Source organism: Ovis canadensis, chromosome 7 (assembly GCF_042477335.2).
Source record: "Ovis canadensis isolate MfBH-ARS-UI-01 breed Bighorn chromosome 7, ARS-UI_OviCan_v2, whole genome shotgun sequence".
NCBI classification, from domain to species: Eukaryota; Metazoa; Chordata; class Mammalia; order Artiodactyla; family Bovidae; genus Ovis; species Ovis canadensis.
The window spans coordinates 17,587,476-17,607,974 of record NC_091251.1 but is presented as its reverse complement, the minus strand read 5'-3'; the positions used below and the strand labels follow the sequence as shown (position 1 = coordinate 17,607,974).

Genomic DNA, 20,499 nt, shown 5'->3' with positions numbered 1-20,499 from the left:
TTCAACCAAAAATTACTAGACATTCAAAAAAACAGAAGTGTGACTCATTCTCAGGGGGAGATAAAAAAGGAGGCAGTCAATGGAATCTGACTGGAATGAGCTTAAGTGTTGGATTTAACAAAAACTTCAAAATAATTACTATAAATACATTTATTCAGTTAAAGAAAATATGACATCAGTGAGCGAATAGATAGAAAATCTCAGCAGAGAAGTGAAAGCTATAAAGAGCAGAAATTCAGTTCATAAAAACAGAAAGTCTGGATGTAGAGAGACATCCACAGGGAAGACAGTGTGAAGACACACAGGGAGAAGATGGCCACGTGACGGGAGTGCTGCACCTGCAAGCCAGGAGTGCCGCGGACTGCGATGAGCAGAAGCTAGAGGGGCCCAGGAAGGCACCTCCCGTGCTGACACCTTGATTTTGGACTTCAGAGCTGTGAGACAATAACGTTCTATAATTTTTAGAAAAGAAAAGTTCAGGAGTTTAAAAATACAGTAACTAAAATTTTAAAGTAACTACATGGGCTCAATGGCAAATTAGGAAAGAAAGCAGGTGATGGCAGGTGGGGAGGGATAGAGATGTTTGAGACAGAACGTAGAAATCACCCAATTTTAAGAATAGAGTAAAAGATGGAAAAAGTTGAACGGAACATCAGAGATCTGCAAGGAAATACCAAGTAATTTAAAAAATAGTCTTTTAAGGAGGGGTGGGAATAACTGTAAAAAATTTTTTTAAGAAATAATGGCTGAAATCTTCTCAAATTTGATGAGGAAAAAAATGAGTTACACATCCTAGAAGCAGAGGAGACTCAAGACAAGATGAACACAAAGAAAACCACTACTTTACTGTCCAGAAAAAAATATGTTACATAGGGACTTCCTTGCCCAAGACAGGCAGGTCACGGTGGAGAGGTCTGACGGAATGTGGTCCACTGGAGAAGGGAATAGCAAACCACTTCAGTATTCTTGCCTTGAGAACCCCATGAACAGTATGAAAAGGCAAAATGATAGGATACTGAAAGAGGTACTCCCCAGGTCGGTAGGTGCCCAATATGCTACTGGGGGTCAGTGGAGAAATAACTCCAGAAAGAAAGAAGGGATGGAGCCAAAGCAAAAACAACACCCAGCTGTGGATGTGACTGGTGATAGAAGCAAGGTCTGATGCTGTAAAGAGCAATATTGCATAGGAACCTGGAATGTCAGGTCCATGAATCAAGGCAAATTGGAAGTGGTCAAACAGATGGCAAGGGTGAATGTTGCACAACAAAGGAAACTCTAAGCAAGGCGAAAAGACAGCCTTCTGAATGGGAGAAAATAATAGCAAATGAAGCAACTGACAAACAACTAATCTCAAAAATATACAAGCAACTCATGCAGCTCAATTCCAGAAAAACAAATGACCCAATCAAAAAATGGGCCAAAGAACTAAATAGACATTTCTCCAAAGAAGACATACGGATGGCTAACAAACACATGAAAAGATGCTCAACATCACTCATTATTAGAGAAATGCAAATCAAAACCACAGTGAGGCACCACTTCACACCAGTCAGAATGTCTGCGATCCAAAAATCTGCAAGCAATAAATGCTGGAGAGGGTGTGGAGAAAAGGGAACCCTCCTACACTGTTGGTGGGAATGCAAACTAGTACAACCACTATGGAAAACAGTGTGGAGATTCCTTAAAAAATTGCAAATAGAAAGAACTGCCTTATGACCCAGCAGTCCCACTGCTGGGCATACACACCAGGGAAACCAGAATTGAAAGAGACACATGTACCCCAATGTTCATCGCAGCACTGTTTATAATAGCCAAGACATGGAAACAACCTAGATGTCCATCAGCAGATGAATGGATAAGAAAGCTGTGGTACATATACACAATGGAGTATTACTCAGCCGTTAAAAAGAATACATTTGAATCAGTTCTGATGAGATGGATGAAACTGGAGCCGATTATACAGAGTGAAGGAAGCCAGAAACAAAAACACCAATACAGTATACTAACACATATATATGGAATTTAGAAAGATGGCAATGATGACCCTGTATGCAAGACGGCAAAAAAGACACAGCTGTGTATAACGGACTTTTGGACTCAGAGGGAGAGGGAGAGGGTGGGATGATTTGGGAGAATGGCATTGAAACATGTATACTATCATGTAAGAATCGAATCGCCAGTGTATGTCCGATGCAGGATACAGCATGCTTGGGGCTGGTGCACAGGGATGACCCAGAGGGATGTTGTGGGGAGGGAGGTGGGAGGGGGGTTCATGTGTGGGATCGCATGTACACCCGTGGTGGACTCATGTCAATGTATGGCAAAACCAATACAGTATTATAAAGTAAAATAAAGTAAAAATAAAAAGTTAAAAAAAAAATAAAATATCACTGTTCTCTTGCGGGGGGGTGGAAGAGTGAACGTTGACATTCTAGGAATCAGCGAACTAAAATGGACTGGAATGGGTGAATTTAACTCAGATGACCATTATATCTACTACTGCGGGCAGGAATCCCTTAGAAGAAATGGAGTAGCCATCATGGTCAACAGAAGAGTCCGAAATGTAGTACTTGGATGCAATCTCAAAAATGACAGAATGATCTCTGTTCATTTCCAAGGCAAATCATTCAGTATCACAGTAATCCAACCCTATGCCCCAACCAGTAACGTTGAAGAAGCTGAAGTTGAACGGTTCTATGAAGACCTACAAGACCTTTTAGAACTAACACCTTAAAAAGATGTCCTTTTCTTTATAGGGGACTGGAATGCAAAAGTAGGAAGTCAAGAAACACCTGAAGTAACAGGCAAATTTGGCCTTGGAATATGGAATGAAGCAGGGCAAAGACTAATAGAGTTTTGCCAAGATAATGCATTGGTCATAGCAAACACCCTCTTCCAACAACACAAGAGAAGACTCTACACATGGACATCACCAGATGGTCAACACCGAAATCAGATTGATTATATTCTTTGCAGCAAAAGATGGAGAAACTATATATAGTCAACAAAAACAAGACCAGGAGCTGACTGTGGCTCAGATCATGAACTCCTTATTACCAAATTCAGACTCAAATTGAAGGAAGTAGGGAAAACCGCTAGACCATTCAGGTATGACCTAAATCAAATCCCTTATGATTATACAGTGGAAGTGAGAAATAGATTCAAGGGCCTAGATCTGATAGATAGAGTGCCTGATGAACTATGGAATGAGGTTCATGACATTGTACAGGAGACAGGGATCAAGACCATCCCCATGGAAAAGAAATGCAAAAAAGCAAAATGGCTGTCTGGGGAGGCCTTACAAATAGCTGTGAAAAGAAGAGAAGCAAAAAGCCAAGGAGAAAAGGAAAGATATAAGCATCTGAATGCAGAGTTCCAAAGAATAGCAAGGAGAGATAAGAAAGCCTTCTTAACGATCAATGTGAAGAAATAGAGGAAAACAACAGAATGGGAAAGACTAGAGATCTCTTCAAGAAAATTAAAGATACCAAGGGAACATTTCATGCAAAGATGGGCTTGATAAAGGACAGAAATGGTATGGACCTAACAGAAGCAGAAGATATTAAGAAGAGATGGCAAGAATACACAGAACTGTACAAAAAGGATCTTCACGACCTGGATAATCACGATGGTGTGATCACTCATCTGGAGCCAGACATCCTGGAATGTGAAGTCAAGTGGGCCTTAGAAAGCATCACTACGAACAAAGCTAGTGGAGGTGATGCAATTCCAGTTGAGCTATTTCAAATCCTGGAAGATGATGCTGTGATAGTGCTGCACTCAATATGCCAGCAAATTTGGAAAACTCAGCAATGGCCACAGGAGTGGAAAAGGTCCCTTTTCATTCCAATCCTAAAGAAAGGCAATACCAAAGAATGCTCAAAATACCGCACAGTTGCACTCATCTCACATGCTAGTAAAGTAATGCTCAAGATTCTCCAAGCCAGGCTTCAGCAATACGTGAACCATGAACTTCCAGATGTTCAAGCTGATTTTAGAAAAGGCAGGGGAACCAGACATCAAATTGCCAACATCCGCTGGATGGTGGAAAAAGCAAGAGAGTTCCAGAAAAACATCTATTTCTGCTTTATTGACTATGCCAAAGCCTTTGACTGTGTGGATCACAATAAACTGTGGAAAATTCTGAAAAAGATGGGAATACCAGACCACCTGACCTGCCTCTTGAGAAATCTGTATGCAGGCCAGGAAGCAACAGTTAGAACTGGACATTGAATAACAGACTGGTTCCAAATAGGAAAAGGAGTATGTCAAGGCTGTACATTGTCACCCTGCTTATTTAACTTCTATGCAGAGTACATCATGAGAAACACTGGACTGGAAGAAACACAAGCTGGAATCAAGATTGCCGGGAGAAATATCAATAACCCCAGATATGCAGATGACATAACCCTTATGGCAGAAAGTGAAGAGGAACTCAAAAGCCTCTTGATGAAAGTGAAAGAGGAGAGTGAAAAAGTTGGCTTAAAGCTCAACATTCAGAAAACGAAGATCATGGCATCAGGTCCCATCACTTCATGGGAAATAGATGGGCAAACAGTGGAAACAGTGTCAGACTTTATTTTGGGGGGCTCCAAAATCACTGCAGATGATGATTGCAGCCATGAAATTGAAAGACGCTTACTCCTTGGAAGGAAAGTTATAACTAACCTAGATAGTATATTGAAAAACAGAGACATTACTTTGCCGACTAAGGTCTGTCTAGTCAGGGCTATGGTTTTTCCTGTGGTCATGTATGGATGTGAGAGTTGGACTGTGAAGAAGGCTGAGCGCCGAAGAATTGATGCTTTTGAACTGTGGTGTTGGAGAAGACTCTTGAGAGTCCCTTGGACTGGAAGGAGATCCAACCAGTCCATTCTGAAGGAGATCAACCCTGGGATTTCTTTGGAAGGAATGATGCTAAAGCTGAAACTCCAGTACTTTGGCCACCTCATGCAAAAGAGTTGACTCATTGGAAAAGACCCTGATGCTGGGAGGGATTTGGGCAGGAGAAGAAGGGGACGACCGAGGATGAGATGGCTGGATGGCATCACTGACTCGATGGACGCGAGTCTGAGTGAACTCTGGGAGTTGGTAATGGACAGGGAGGCCTGGCATGCTGCGATTCATGCTGTCGCAGAGTCGGACACGACTGAGCGACTGAACTGAACTGATGGTCCACTGATTAGGAATCTGCCTGCCAGTGTGGGGGACACAGGTTCAATCCCTTGTCCAGGAAGATCCTGTGGTAACTAAAAACCCATGCACCACAGCCACTGAGCCCGCACTCTAGAGCCCGAGAGCCACAGCTAGTGAAGCCTTTGTGCTCCAGCGCCGGGTTCCACAACAGGAGAGGCCACTGCAATGAGAACTCCGTGCATCTCAGCTAGAGAGCAGCCCCTACTTGCTGCAACTAGAGAAAAGTCTGCATGGCAATGGAGAACCAGCACAGCCAAAAATAAATAAAATTATTTAAAAAAAAATAAGGACAAAATAGTGACAGTTTCAGATAGAATGAGAGAATTTATCATTAGCCCTCTTGTACTATAAGATATTTTAGCTGAAGGGAAATGACACCAAATGTCCTGTTGGATCTACACAAATGAAGGAACTAGGAATTGTAAATATGTGTAGAAAAGAAAGTATTTTCTTCTATTAATTTCCTTAAGAATGAATAACTGAAAGTAAATACTTATGCTGTATATATATATATAAGTATAATATATATGACAACAAAAATAATGGGGCATAAGACAAGAAATATTTTGTAAGATTTCTACTTTTTTATCTTAAGTATTTTAATATTTTCCTAAGTACACTGGAATAAATTGAATCTGTATACTGTAACCACATGAAAAATGTAAAAATGTTAGTCGCTCCGTTGTGTCCAACTCTTTGGGACCCCATGGACTATAGCCCTCCAGGCTCCGGTGTTTGTGGAATTTTCCAGGGAAGAACACTGGAGTGGGTAGCCATTCCCTTCTCCATGTAATCTTCCCAAGCCATGGATCGAACCCAGGTCTCCTGCATTGCAGGCTGATTCTTTAGTATCTGAGCCACAGGAAAGCCCCTGTAATCACATGCATGCTAAGTCACTTCAGTTGTGTCCAACTCTTTGCGACCCTTTGGACTGTAGCCCACCAGGCTCCTCTGTCCATGAGATTCTCCAGCCAAGAATACTGGAGTGGGTTGCCACGCCCTCTTCCAGGGGATCTTCCAACCCAGAGATTGAACCCATGTCTTGTACATCTCCAGCATTGGCAGGTGGGTTCTTTACTTCTAGCGGCACCTGGAAAGCCCAAATAAGAGCTGAAGAGAGGAGTTAGACTGAAGCCCACCATGCTTCTCTGTCCATGGAATTCTCCAGGCAAGAATGAACACTGGATTGAGTTGCCGTTCCCTTCTCCAGGGGATTTCCTGACCCAGGGATCAAACCCAGGTCTCCTGCACTGCAGGCAGATTCTTTACCATCTGGGCCACTAGAGAAGCCCTTGAGTAACCATTAAAAATATAATTAAAAAAATATAGCTAGAACCCCAACAGAGGAATTAAAATGGAATTCCAAAATATATATATGATTAACTCAAAGGAGAGTGGGAAAGGAGGAACAGAGGGAGAGTTAACAGATAGGACAAATAAGAAATAAATATATGGATGCAGATATATCAACAGTTAAGTGTAAATGAACCAAAAACTAATCAAAAGGCAGAGGTGGTCAGATTGGACAAAAAAAGCAATAACAGCTATTAGCTATTTATATGTGGTGCACTTTAAATACAAAGACACAAATATGTGGAGAATAGAAAGATAGAAATACACTAGGCAAACAATATGCTTAAGAAGGTGTCTCTATTATTTACCAGAAAAAATAGACATCAGTACAAGGAAGATTGCTGGAGACTTGAGAGGATAAATGTTGTTTTAATAATGATAAATGGGTTAATACATTAAGAAGGTAGAATAATTTTAAGTATATTATTACACTTAATAAACAGAATTTGAAAATACATGAAGCAAAAACTAACCAAACACAAGGGAAAAATGGTCAAAGCCACAATCTTAGTTGGACACTTTAATACACTCAGTAATTAATAGCATAGCTGCATTGCTTCAAAGGTGAAGAAAGTCAAAGATCCAAAAGTTGTCAACAGCCATGACCTAATTGACATTTATAGCCAACAATTGCAGAATGAGCATTTTTTCCCCAAAATATACAAGGAACATTCAGCAAGTAGGCCATGTTTTATGTAGGGCATAAAACAAGCCTCAGTGTAGTTCAAAAGATTGAGATCTTACAGGGTTTTGTTTTCCGACCACGGTGATGGTAAGCTTGAACTGCATGATTATAAAATGACTTTGTATTAAAAATTGTGGGATGAAGCTACAGCAGTACTTAACAGGAAATTTTCTAGCTTTAAATGCTAATGTTAGAAAAGAAAGATTTCAAAAATCAAGTTATCTAAGCTTCCACATTAAGAAGGTAGAAGAACTTCCCTGGTGGTACAGTGGATGAGAATCTGTCTGCCAACGCAGGGGACACAGATTCCATCTCATCCAGGAAGATTCCACGCGCTGTGGGGCAATGAAGCCCATGCCCCACCACTGCTGAGCCCACACACCTAGAGTCTGTGCTCCACAACAAGAGAAGTCACCACAATGAGGACCGATGCCCTGCATGAAGAGTAGCCCCTAGGCACAGCAGTGAAGATCCAGCACAATCAAAGGTAGATATAAGATGAATACATTTTTTAAAAAAGAAGTTAGAAAAAAAAGAAGGCAAATTCAAACCCACAGTAAATAGAATGAAGGAAATGATAATGGTAACAATAGAAATAAAGGAAATAGATGAAAAAACCTGGTCCTTTGTAAATATCAGTAAAATTGATAAACTTCTAGCTAGGCTGATGAGGGGGGAAAATGCAAAGGATATAAGTTACCAATATTGAGCATAAAAAAGAAAATTGGGGATAAATCTATATGGAGTTTAGAATTTAAAAGATAGTTAACACTATTTTGAATGACTTTATGCTAATAAATTTGACAATTTAGATGAAAAAGACCAGTTTCACAAGTCACAAAATTAACACGGGATGTAGAAAATGTTAATAGCCTTATGTCTTCCAAATTTTAACTACAAAGCAAATTTTAGGCCCAGATAGCTTCTATAAACACTGAAGAAAGATGTGGCACCAACCCAACAACAGCCTGAATAGAGGGGATGAGAATAGCTCCCAAGTCACTGTAAGAGGCCAGTTTTATTTTGATGGCAAAACCAGTAAAAGAAATTACAAGAATAGAAAACTACAAACTAAGGGGAAGGGTTCGACAGAGGATGAGATGGTTGGATGGCATCACTGACTCAGTGGACATGAGTTTGAATAAACTCTGGGAGTTAGTGATGAACAGGGAGGCCTGGAATGCTGCAGTCCATGGGGTCACAAAGAGTTGGACACGACTGAGCAACTAAACTGAACTGAACTGAATATCCCTCAAGAATATGTAAAGATTCTTAACTAAATATTGATATGTTAAACCAAACTATTGAAAAAGAGTAATACATTATAACCAAGTGGAATTTTCCCCAGGACTAATTTAACATTAGAAAATCAATGAATATAATTTTTGATATTAATAGTACAAGAGAAAACCATAAAATAACAGGTACAGAAGAATCATTTGACTAATGATCATTCCCAATTAAAACTCTCAGAAAACAAAATAAGGAAAGTTTCTCAACATGATATGGGGCATCTATGAAAACAACACAGCTAACATGGTGCTTAATGATTATATGTCTGCTCTTAGCACTTTTATTGAGAATTGTACTGAATGCCTTAGCCACTGCAATGGTGACGAAAGGAAATAAAAGGCATGCAGATTGAAAAGGAAGAAATAAAACTCTTTTATTTACAGACATGATTTTTTAATATGCAAAACCTCAAGGAATCTACAAAAAAAAAAGTTACTTGAACTAGTAAACGAATTTAACTAGGTCAAAGGACACAGGGATAATACACATACATAAATCAATAGTACTGCTTTATACTAGCAATGAATAATTGGAAAATGAAAAAATGTTTCCATTATCAATATCATTTAAAAGCATCAAATTCTTTGGGATCAAAAGAAAAGTTTTGGGGACTTCCCTGGTGGTTTAGTGGATAAAACTCCTCCAATACAGGAGGCCCAGCTTTAATCCCTGATCAGGGAACTAGATCCTACATGCTGCAAACATGACATGGTGCAACCAAATAAATAAATATATATTTTTAAAGTGTTTCTTCAAGAGAGTGATATATGTTTAATTATGGCTGATTTGCATTGCTGTATGGTAGAAACCAACACAACATTGCAAAGCAATTTTCCCCCAATTAAAAATAAATTTTAAAAAAGGAAAAGGTTTGTACAGATGCAGTGGGGAAATAAGGAAGGAAACAAATAATTTGAGACCAGAAGTGATCTGGAAGAATTTTCAGACACAGTGATATCTGTGCTGAGTCTTGAAAGACAAGTAACTTTGAAACAGTCAAACAGATAATAGTCATTTCAGGCAAAAGAAAGAACCATAAGCAAACATAAAGATAGAAATACTGAGACAGCATGGCATATTTAAGGATCTGAAGTATTTCTATGTGATTTGCTCAAATGAGGAACAGAAATCAGGAAGACACTAAATTGTGAAGGACGCTAGCTCAGCTAAAGTTGCTACCTAATATTCCAGTGGCAGTGGTACCCAACCAAGTGAAGAGACACCTGGAAGAGAGAGCAATATCATTCCTGGCTCCTGACACAGAGGCTGTTTAAGTACCTCAGCTGGCATCATTAGACTTTGTGAACTGCTTAATCATTTTGCCAAGGAATGGTAGTGAAGATAGAAGATATTTTTGTAATTAATGTAGGCTTAAACTTACAATGGTTAGGTTTATAACCCTTATTGTATTATCCTCCATATCTGACTATAAGCTGATTATACATTGAATGAGGTGGTACAGTCTTAGGGCCTAACAGGAAAAGAAAGAAACAGGCCTGGGTTTGAGTGTCTTTCTCTGCTTCATAGCTAAATAATTCATAACTCTCTCAACTCTAGTTTCCCAACCTGTATAATGGAGATGATGGTGCCTTCCTGATGATAAAATGGCTTCCTGATAGGGTAACTGTGAAAATTAAAGATGTATGGAAGCACTCACCGTGTTCTTAGCACAAAGTAGATTCTCTTGTACTAGCTTCCCTTCTTTCACTTCTGTTGTAGGTTATCCTGTGTATTTGCTTTTCCAAACAAAGGCTGCTTTTCACTTTGACTTAAGGTTGAAATCTTCCCTACTACTCCCCTGTCTACCGTGGATCATAAAACATTTCCCTCTGTGCCCTCTGTTATGTGCTTATGGGCTTTGGATAATTTAAGAAGGTATGGAAGTTGGCAGCTTTGACAATAGTGAAATTTTGACCAAAGGAAATAAACTAATACTTATGTTATACAAGATACGTAAATTGCCAGTGAAATGAAAAGGTAAAATAGGTTTAGCCTTAAAAGCTAAGCTTTAAGTCCTCTTAGATAAAGCTAAGACACCCCCTCCCCTCCCAACTTAACCTTTTATCTTCTCACAATCCTTCAACAGGACATCATCGACTTAACTAGAGAAACCAGACCAAGGGCAAAGGATCGCAGTGGACTCTGTGTGATTGACCTGACAGGATCTGAGGAAGAGAGTAGACCTGTTGCCACGCTTGACTTGACTCTAGAGCCTGTTGCTCCTTCCCAGAAAGAGCCAGCCAGTCTTCAAGCATGTGCCAGCCTCTCCAGCAAAGAGATAATGGAAGGGTGGGTGGACAGAAGCTCTAGGCCTGCAGCACGGAGAATCATCAACAGTGATCCTGTGGACTTGGACCTTTTGGAAGAAACAGCATTCGAAGGTCCCCAGCCACCCATGTCTATCAGTGGGGACTCTGTTTACCCAGTAGAGCCGAACTGTAGCTCAACCATATTCAAAGGTGACCTCAGCTTCTTGGCAAGCCTACAGCCCTCTTCAAATATTCACTCCCTCCCCCAGACCAGCAATAATAGTAGCAGTAGCAATCAAAGGATACCCTTGCCATGCCCACAGCAAGATGTGCCATACCCACCACAAGCCTTGCCATGCCCGCTGCGGGCCTTGCCATGTCCACTGCAAGCCTCACCATGTCCACCTCGAGCCTCCTCATGCCCACCGCGAGCCTTGTCATGCCCATCACAAACCATGCAGTACCAGCTACAAACTTTGCCTCACCTGCCTCAAGAAGAGCCATGTCCGCCTCAAGATATGCCCTGCCCTCAGAATGTGCCAGGCCCCCAGCAGGGTATGGCAAGTCCACCTCATGGTTCATCATGGCTTCCTCAGCGCTCACCAAGCCCACCTCAAGACTCACTCTGCCCACCTCAACACTCACTGGGCCTACCTCAAGATGTACCAGGTCCACCTCAGAATATATCATATCTGGAAGACGTGGTCCATCTACCAGGCGTGCCGCAGTCCCTGGGAGACATACCACAGTCACCAGAAGACATGCCGCTGTCCCCAGTCAGCACACCACAGTCACCGAGAGACATGCCGCCGCCTCTGGTCAGCATGCCACAGCCACCAGCAGGTGCGCCACAGCCACCCGTCAACACACCTCCATCAGCAGAGGCGTCACAGCCACCCGTCAACACACCTCCATCAGCAGACGCGCCACCTCCATCAGCAGACGTGCCACCGTCACCAGCAAGTGTGCCGCATTCACCTAGAGAAGTCTCACGCTTATCAGGAGAGGCCCTGCATTCACTTGGGGCCATGTCATGCTCGTTGGAAGACGTGCCACCCGCAGTTGGACAGTTGGCTCATTTGCCAAAAATCAGGCCTGCCTCTCTGCAGAATGACGTACAGAACCACGACACCCCTATGGATATCTCAGCTCCAGCCTCTCCAAGCTCCTTTCCCAGCCCACAGTCCCCAGAGTTTGAGACTTCCTTAGAGAAAGTTCCTTGGCTCTCTGTCACAGAAAATCCAGCCAGAAAAGAGAGATCACTGTCAGAGCCTGTCAACCCTGGGTGTGCCCTGATACAGACACAGATACCGCAAGGCGGGTTGTACAACAGACCGTGCCTACATAGACTGAAGTACTTCTTACGACCTCCAGTGCATCACCTCTTCTTCCAGACACTAATACCAGATAAAGACACAAGAGAGGTGAGCTAACATGCCTTCCCTTGGGGATCAAGTGTCCTCTGTATGGGCCTTGTATATGCTCAAGGGGATCCACACATAGAGAACAGGGCCAGTTGAGTTTCACATTATCTTTCTCCCGTTTGTGGAGCCGTCCAATATAGAATGGGTCCGGGTTCAAATTCAGCCTCACACTTAGAAACCGGCACTGGAGACATCACATTGTTGTAGTTCAGTCGCTAAGTCATGTCTGACTCTTTGTGACCCTATTGGCTGCAGCGCGCCAGGCTCCTCTGTCCTCCACTATCTCCCAAAGTTTGTTCAGATTCATGTCCATCGGGTAGGTGATGCTATCTAACCATCTCATCCTCTGGTGCCCCCTTCGCCTTTTGCCTTCAATCTTTCCCAGCATCAGGTCTTTTCCAGTGAGTCGACTCTTTGCATCAGGTGGCCAAAGTATTGGAGTTTCAGCTTCAACATCAGTCCTTCCAATGAATATTCAGGACTGATTTCCTTTAGAATGGACTGGTTGGATCTCCTTGCTGTCCAAGGGACTTTCAAGAATCTTCTCCAACACCACAGTTCAAAAGCATCAGTTCTTTAGTGCTCAGCTTTCTTTGTGAGCTAACTCTCACATCCATCCACGACAACTGGAAAAACCATAGCCTTGACTAGATGGACTTTTGTGGGCAAAGTAGTGTCTCTGCTTTGTAATATGTTGTCTAGGCTGGTCATAGCTTTTCTTCCAAAGAGCAGGTGTCTTACTTTCATGGCTGCAGTCACCATCTGCAGTGATTTTGGAGCCCCAGAAAATAAAGTCTGTCACTGTTACCATTGTTTCCCCATCTGTCTGCCTTGAAGTGATAGGACCAGATGCCATGATCTTAGTTTTTTGAATGTTGAGTCTTAAGCCAGTCATTAGGAACTGCAAAAAAAAAAAAAAATCACATCTACTAGGATCGCTCTAATAATATTTTTATTGAAATATAGTTGGTTTACAATATCATGTTAGTTTCAAGTGTATAACAGAATGGTTCCATTATCTTTTCGGAAGGGAAGGGAAAGTCGCTCAGTCGTGTCCGACTCTTTACGACCCCATGAACTGTAGCCTACCAGGCTTCTCAGTCCATGGGATTTTCCAGGCAAGAGTACTGGAGTGGGTTGCCATTTCCTTCTCCAGGGGATCTTCCCAACCCAGGGATCGAACCCGGGTCTCCCGCATTGTAGGCAGACGCTTTACCCACTGAGCCACTCCATTATAGGTTTTCACAAGATGTTGAATATAATCCCCTATATTAGCAAACCCTCCAGTGTCCCCCTCCAGTGCGGGGGCCATTGGTTCAGTCCCTGCTTGGGGAACTAACATCCCACATGCCATGGGGCAGCTGAGCCCATGTGCTGCAGCTACTGAGTCCACGTGCCCTGGAGCCCACCTAGCACAGCGAGAGAGGAGCCCGTGTGCTGCAGCTGGAGAAGCTCCTGCACTGCGGCTTGCTAAGCTATGCAGTGCACTCGCCCAGTGGCTTCCTGGCCAGGCTCTATGCTGCCTCTTAATTCCTTGCTTACGGACCGTAGCTCTGCTGAGTCTCTTTCTCTTTAGCACTAGAATGGGTCATAACGCCTGTATTATGCCATTGTTTGGCTTAAAGGTAAACACATAGACGCATGAAGCAACCTTTCAGGGTTTATAGAAATGTTCCATGAATAGTAGTTCCCCTTAAGGATAAGGGCATTAGAACAATTTATAAACTTTATCTAAACTTTGTAGAGGTCCCCATTTGTAGGCAAGTAATGAATAAAATACAGTTTCAAGATCATAACGCGCATCACACGTAAAATAGTCGCCGAGCGAGGTTTCTCTTCTGCTCTCGCTCTCAACTCTTGTTCCATGCTATTCACAGCGTTGGTCTCTCATCAGTGAGGTCAGCGGGGTTACACTCAGGTGGCTTGAGACGTAAGGAGACTAGCTGAAGTTCTCTCCTCCAAAATGCTAACTGCCCTCTCCCTAGAAGGGCACTTCTAGCCGTCACTATTTTACTGCTACACAGAAACTGTCAAAACTTTGTCTAGTTGGTGTTTCAAAATTAATGCTTGTTCTCAGATTTTGAAATAATGCTTGCTTGCTTAGTATAAAACATTTTAAAGTATATAATATTGAAAAATAATTACCCACATGATGCTATCAGTCAGCATTTATTAATATTAATAGTTGGATATATTTCCTTCCTTTTGGCCTTTTTGCAGGCACTTTAAATTTTTTAATAATTGGGAGTTTAAACAAAATATATTTATTATTGTTGGGTTTGTTGTTTATAGAGAGTATGAATGTAGAGGGTAGCTCTGAAGTAATAGCACCATATGAAACCAACTTCTGTTGCCTGACAAGTGCTTTCTCTCTAAATCTGTTTCCTTATGTATGAAATAGGAATAATAATAACATGTATTTCTTAGAGTTGTGAGAATTAAGCGAGAATAAGTTAGATGTTAAAAAAAGTGTTATTATAGTTATTTTTATTATACTGTTCCCATAACAGACTTTTTAGCATTTGTTTTCCTTCTGATTATTTGCCTATTACAGAAAAAGTAAAAAATACAAAGGTACATACAGAGGAAAAAGTATCCATCATTTCACCACCTAGATAATGGATAGTTTTTTTACACATTCTCAGTCTTTATATACATGCTGTTTGAGGGTAGGGGTAGGGGGTGAAGGAGCTTAATATTTACTGTTGACTGAAAAAAGAAAAATGGCATCTGGTCCCATCACTTCATGGCAAATAGATGGGGAAACAGTGGAAACAGTGTCAGACTTTATTTTGGGGGGGCTCCAAAATCACTGCAGATGGTGATTGCAGCCATGAAATTAAAGACACTTACTCCTTGGAAGGAAAGTTATGACCAACCTAGATAGCATATTGAAAAGCAGAGACATTACTTTGCCAACAAAGGTCCCTCGAGTCAAGGCTATGGTTTTTCCAGTGGTCATGTATAGATGTGAGCGTTGGACTGTGAAGAAAGCTGAGTGCCAAAGAATTGATGCTTTTGAACTGTGGTGTTGGAGAAGTCTCTTGAGAGTCCCTTGGACTCCAAGGAGATCTAACCAGTCGATTCTAAAGGAGATCAGCCCTGGGTGTTCTTCGGAAGGAATGATGCTAAAGCTGAAACTCCAGTACTTTGGCCACCTCATGCGAAGAGTTGACTCATTGGAAAAGACCCTGATGCTGGGAGGGATTGGGGGCAGGAGGAAAAGGGGACAACAGAGGATGAGATGACTGGATGGTATCACCGACTCGATGGACGTGAGTTTGAGTGAACTCCGGGGGATGGTGATGGACAGGGAGGCCTGGCGTGCTGCGATTCATGGGGTCGCAAAGAGTCGGACATGACTGAGCGACTGAACTGAACTGAACTGAAAAAAAAAATCAACAAAATGAAATTCTTCTAACAATGAAACATATTTAAAGCATCTTTCTTCATCTTTTTGTTTTAATATCTGATATAGTATCATAACTACCCCTAAATATCTTACCACCCTCACTTCAGAATCAACTTAGGCTAGCTCTTGATTCTTGTACTTTCCTTTCTATGCTGTATTTTAACAGTTGAAGTCATGTTTACATGTAGAACTTTGAATTCTTATTTAACTTAATATAAGCATTTCCTATATCATTAGAAGTTTTTTAGATAAGGCTTTCCAATCTCAGTTTTTCTAATTATGAATATTTCAAATGCTGTCTTCAACTTTTTCTAGAACCTCTTGTGTTTTTGTCTATAGAAACCTATCCTAATTTATTTTCTTTTTATCTCTACAGAACAAGAGTCAAAAATTAGAACCTATCCCTCATCGAAGATTAAGGATGGTGACAAACACCATTGAAGAAAATTTCCCCTTGGGGACTGTGCAGTTTTTGATGGACTTTGTGTCACCCCAGCATTACCCACCCCGAGAAATTGTGGCTCACATCATCCAGAAAATCCTGCTCAGTGGCTCTGAGACTGTGGATGTTCTAAAGGAGGCCTACATGCTTCTCATGAAAATTCAACAGTATGAACCTTGGCTGTTGGCAAATCTTTTAGGGAACCTGGAATCAGGGCACAATTTTCTCTTGCCTAAGATTTATTCAACTAAACATTAGAGCGGGTGACAGTATATTAATATTATTTGGATTACAAGTGACAGAAACTCAATCCAAACTGGCTTTAACAAATGATAAAAGAGAATTTAATGACACATGTTACTAAAAACCTAGAAACCTAGGAGTAAGATGTGACTTAATTCAGCTCCAAAATGGTTTCCAGTATCCATTTTTCAGCTTTCCTTTGCTTCTGTTTCTAGGCTTCATATGGTGGCTTTCTCAGACACTCTTAATACAAGAGAGCATCCATTTCCTTTATAATCACATGAGAGTTCTGAAATTGAGTCTTACAGGTTTTAACTGGCATGATACAAGACATGAGTCTGTCTTTGAGCCAATCATGTGAACGGTGGGACAGAATATCGTGATTAGCTCAACATGCTTCATAGGCTTCATCCCAGGGTCCTAGTGGGTGAAAGCCACTGGGCTAAGAGTAATAAAGAGTTGATTTCTTCAAGGCAAAATTGGAGTGCTAATGCCTCCCAAAAGAGAAGTAGATACTAGGTAGCCAGAAAAAAAAATGAAGTTCTACTTCCCTCAGAGACAAGGGTGGGCAAGAGCACTGAGGATAAGAAGAGGCTTCTTGCTTCTGTTGTCTTCCAGATCCCATCCTTCCTTCCACTAAAATCTCCAGAATTCTAACTGCTATCACTTGACTTTCAGGCTACATCCAGCTAATGCCAAGACGGTGGAGTGGGACTGGAAGCTGCTCGCTTATGTCATGGAGGAAGAGGTAACAACAGTTTGCATGCAGAAATCTTTTGCGGAGGAAGTTTTAACTAGAAACAAAAGTGACAGTAAACCTGGTAGTACAGTCTTTGCCATTATTCCTTCCTTTTAGCTTTTACTCCCCCGATCCAGGCCAAAATATTTCTATTGAAATGGTATGTGCTGTCTTCCAATTCAAGATTGAATATACTCATTTATTCCTTCTCTTCTTAAGATTTCACTTAAAATAACAGTAAATGAATAGAAGAAGTTATGAACCTACGGCACTGAAAATAAGGGGAAAGAGAACAGATTTGAATGAAGACTGGAAAAGCTAAAGGAAATGTAAAAGTGATGACTGATGAAGCTAGGCAGCAAAAGCTACAGGCTAGAACACAGGCTTGCCAAAGAGGAAGGAAATCTGCCCTTTAGAACAGAGAATTTTTGGACTTCTTATATGGGCTTCCCTGGTGGCTTAGAGGGTAAAACGTCTGCCTGCAGTGTAGGAGACCTGGGTTCGATCCCTGGGTCGGGAAGATCCCCTGGAGAAGGAAATGGAAACCCAATCCAGTACTCTTGCCTCGAGAATCCCATGGGTGAAGGAGCCTGGTAGGCTGCTGTCCTGCCAGAGCCTGGTAGGCTGGGATCCCAAAGAGTTGGACGCGACTTTACTTTCACTTTCACTTCCTTTCAGTGTAGAGTTGGTGCTCCAGAAAAAAGTCTACATTCTGACCTTTAGGGATCCTTGAGCTTAATTGCCAGCTTTGTGTCTACTTACCCAAAAGAACATGGATGGAACAAATTATTGTCAATTTAGAATTCTCTAGTCAGCCAAGATATTGATCAAGTGTGAGGGTGGAATAAAGATATTTCCAGACATGTACAAGCTTGAAAAAATATTCATACACCCCATTTCATAGGTTACTTGAAGATATGCCTACAGAGAATAGGGGAGAAATCAAAAGAGGAAGAGGCACAGGATCCAAAGGACACTGGATCTAATCCAGAAGAATAAGAAAGAGAAGTCCTGAGACTACCACAAATAGTAGACCTAAAGTCACTCCAGATTGGAGCAAAAAACCACAGGGCTTTAAGAAAGGCTGATCTGGGAAATACCACCAAGATGGTAGATGAGGACGCTCCAGGCCCTTGTTCCCCAATGGAGACACCAACTTAACAACAATATATGGGCCAGAATACCTTTGTGAAAACTCTAGCAACCAGTTGAGAAGTTGCAGTACCCAGACCAAAGCATAACCAAGAAGGGACTCCATTAAAAGGAGTAGGAATGTTTTTGGTATTTCTGTGTGTCCATGCCCCTTCCTGTACCCAGCCTAGCGCAATGCTACCAGGAGGAACTCTCCCATACCCTGGCTTCTCCCTTGGGGTGGAAACAAAGGAGAGAACGTCAAGTCCAGGTTCTGGCTTGTTATGGGCATAGTTTTTGTTTCACCTGACTCAGAACACTGTTGAAGACCCTGGCTTAGTTTTCTGGCTGAAAAGAAAGGTGAGCACTGCAGCGTTTTAGAGCTTCAGAGAGTATGCAGTTCCATAAACAGGTACTAGGGGAGCAAGAGACTGTGGCTCTTGAGAAGGAACAAGGGCAAGCTGCTTGGGGAGTTAAGACAGATAAAAGCATACACCAAGCTCAGAGAAAACACATCTCCAGAAAAGTTCTGAGAGCGCTGAGAACCTTTAGCCAGACTGATTGTTAAGGGCCTTGCCCTGCATGAACTCAATGCATAAAGACTGGGAAAGTTGGTTGTTTTTTTTGAATGTTTAAATCTCAAAAGAAGAGTACAAGGCACACAAAGAAACAGGGAAGTGCGGCCCAATCAAAAGAATGAAATAAAGTTCCAGAAAGTGACCCTAAAGAAATACAAATCTCTCAACTTCCTGAGAAAGAATTTTTTAAAACCATCTTAAAGATGCTCAAGGAGCTAAAACAGAACACAAACAAAATGAAGCAGGAAAATGATGCATGGACAAAATGAGAATATTAAATTTTTAAACTATAGATAATAATCAGACATATTCTGGAGCTGAAAAGTATAATAACTGAATTGAAAATTTCACTAGAGGAGTTCAACAACAGTCTTGATCAGGCAGGAGGAAAACATATCAGTGAACATGAAGAAAGGTCTTTGAAATCCTTGAGACAGAGGAGCAAAAAGAAAACAGTGAACAAAATTGGTGAGCACCTGCGGGACTATGGGGCATCATTAAACGGACCACATGTACATTATGGGAGTTCCAGAGAGCAAGAGAGGGCCAAAGAGCCCGGTGACCAAAGAGCCTCCCGACTCTGAGGAGAGAAATAGACACGCAGAGTCAAGGAGGTTAGCACCAGTGAGGGTAAGCCAAGGAGACTCACACCAAGAAGCGTTATGCTCGAACTGTCCAAAGTCAGACTTAAAAGCAGCAAGGAAGAAGTGAATTATCACACACAGGTGAGTTTGTATAAGTCTCTCAGCAAACTCTCAATGAAGCCATGTAGGTCAGAAGGTAATGGGATAATGTATTCAAAGTTCTAAAAGAAAAAAGCAGTCAACCGAGAATACCATATCTGGCAAAACTTGCCTTCAAGAAATGAGAAGGAGCAGCAGGAGAGAAGTGACATGTCGATACAAGATCCTCAGCAAGATTTCTCATCAGAAGTGAGGTCAGAAGGTAGTGGGGTCCTACGTTTGGAGTGCTAAAGAATAAAACTCAACCAAGATTCCTGTATTCAACAAAACTGTCCCTCAAAAATGAGGGAGAGGTAAAGAAACTCCCAGATAAACAAAAGCTGGAAGGAATTCATTCCCACTGGTCCTACTCGGCAGGAAACACTGAAGGAAGTCCTGCAGGGTAAAATGAAACACTAAACAGTAACTTGAAGACATATGAAGAAATAGATGTTAGTAAAGATAAATACATGGGCAATTATAAAAACTATTATGACAGTGATTTGTAACTCCACATTGGTTTTCTATAATGTATTAAGTGACTAATACCTTTTAAAATTATTAATCTAAAAGCTAGTGTTATTTAACTTTGTAACTCCACATTGTGTTTTCTACATAATTTGAAAGACTGAAAAGAACTGAAAACAATTATTGGACCTCCCTAGTGGTCCAGTGGTTAAGAATCTGTCGGCCAATGAAGGGGACATGGGTTCCATCCCTGGACTGGGAAGATTCCACATGCCATGGGGCAGCTAAGCCCTTGTGTCTCTAGAGCCTGCAAGCCGTAACGACTGAAGCGCATGCGCCCTGGAGACCGTGCTCTGCAACAAGAGGAGTTGTCACCCAACAAGAAGCCCACAGATCGAAACTGGAGAGTAGCCCCCACTTGCAGCAACTGGAGAAAGCCTGAGCACAACAGTGAAGACCCAGAGCAGCCAAAACTAAATAAATAAACCAAAAAGTTTTTAAAGAATTATGAGTTTATTTTTGGCCACACAATGTAGTTTTGTGACTTCAATTAAAACAGGTGGG

At 41.6% G+C, this 20,499-nt stretch overlaps 1 protein-coding gene across 1 annotated transcript in view; it reads left to right on the top strand.

Annotated features, from left to right (window-relative positions):
* Positions 1-20,499, top strand: part of SIMC1 (SUMO interacting motifs containing 1) — a 78,727-nt gene that overhangs the window by 24,266 nt on the left and 33,962 nt on the right. The window contains exons 2-4 of the mRNA XM_069595288.1: positions 10,614-12,200; positions 15,989-16,221; positions 16,976-17,045. Of these exons, the coding sequence (XP_069451389.1) occupies positions 10,614-12,200; positions 15,989-16,221; positions 16,976-17,045 (1,890 nt within the window). The remainder of the gene's footprint in view (positions 1-10,613; positions 12,201-15,988; positions 16,222-16,975; positions 17,046-20,499) is intronic.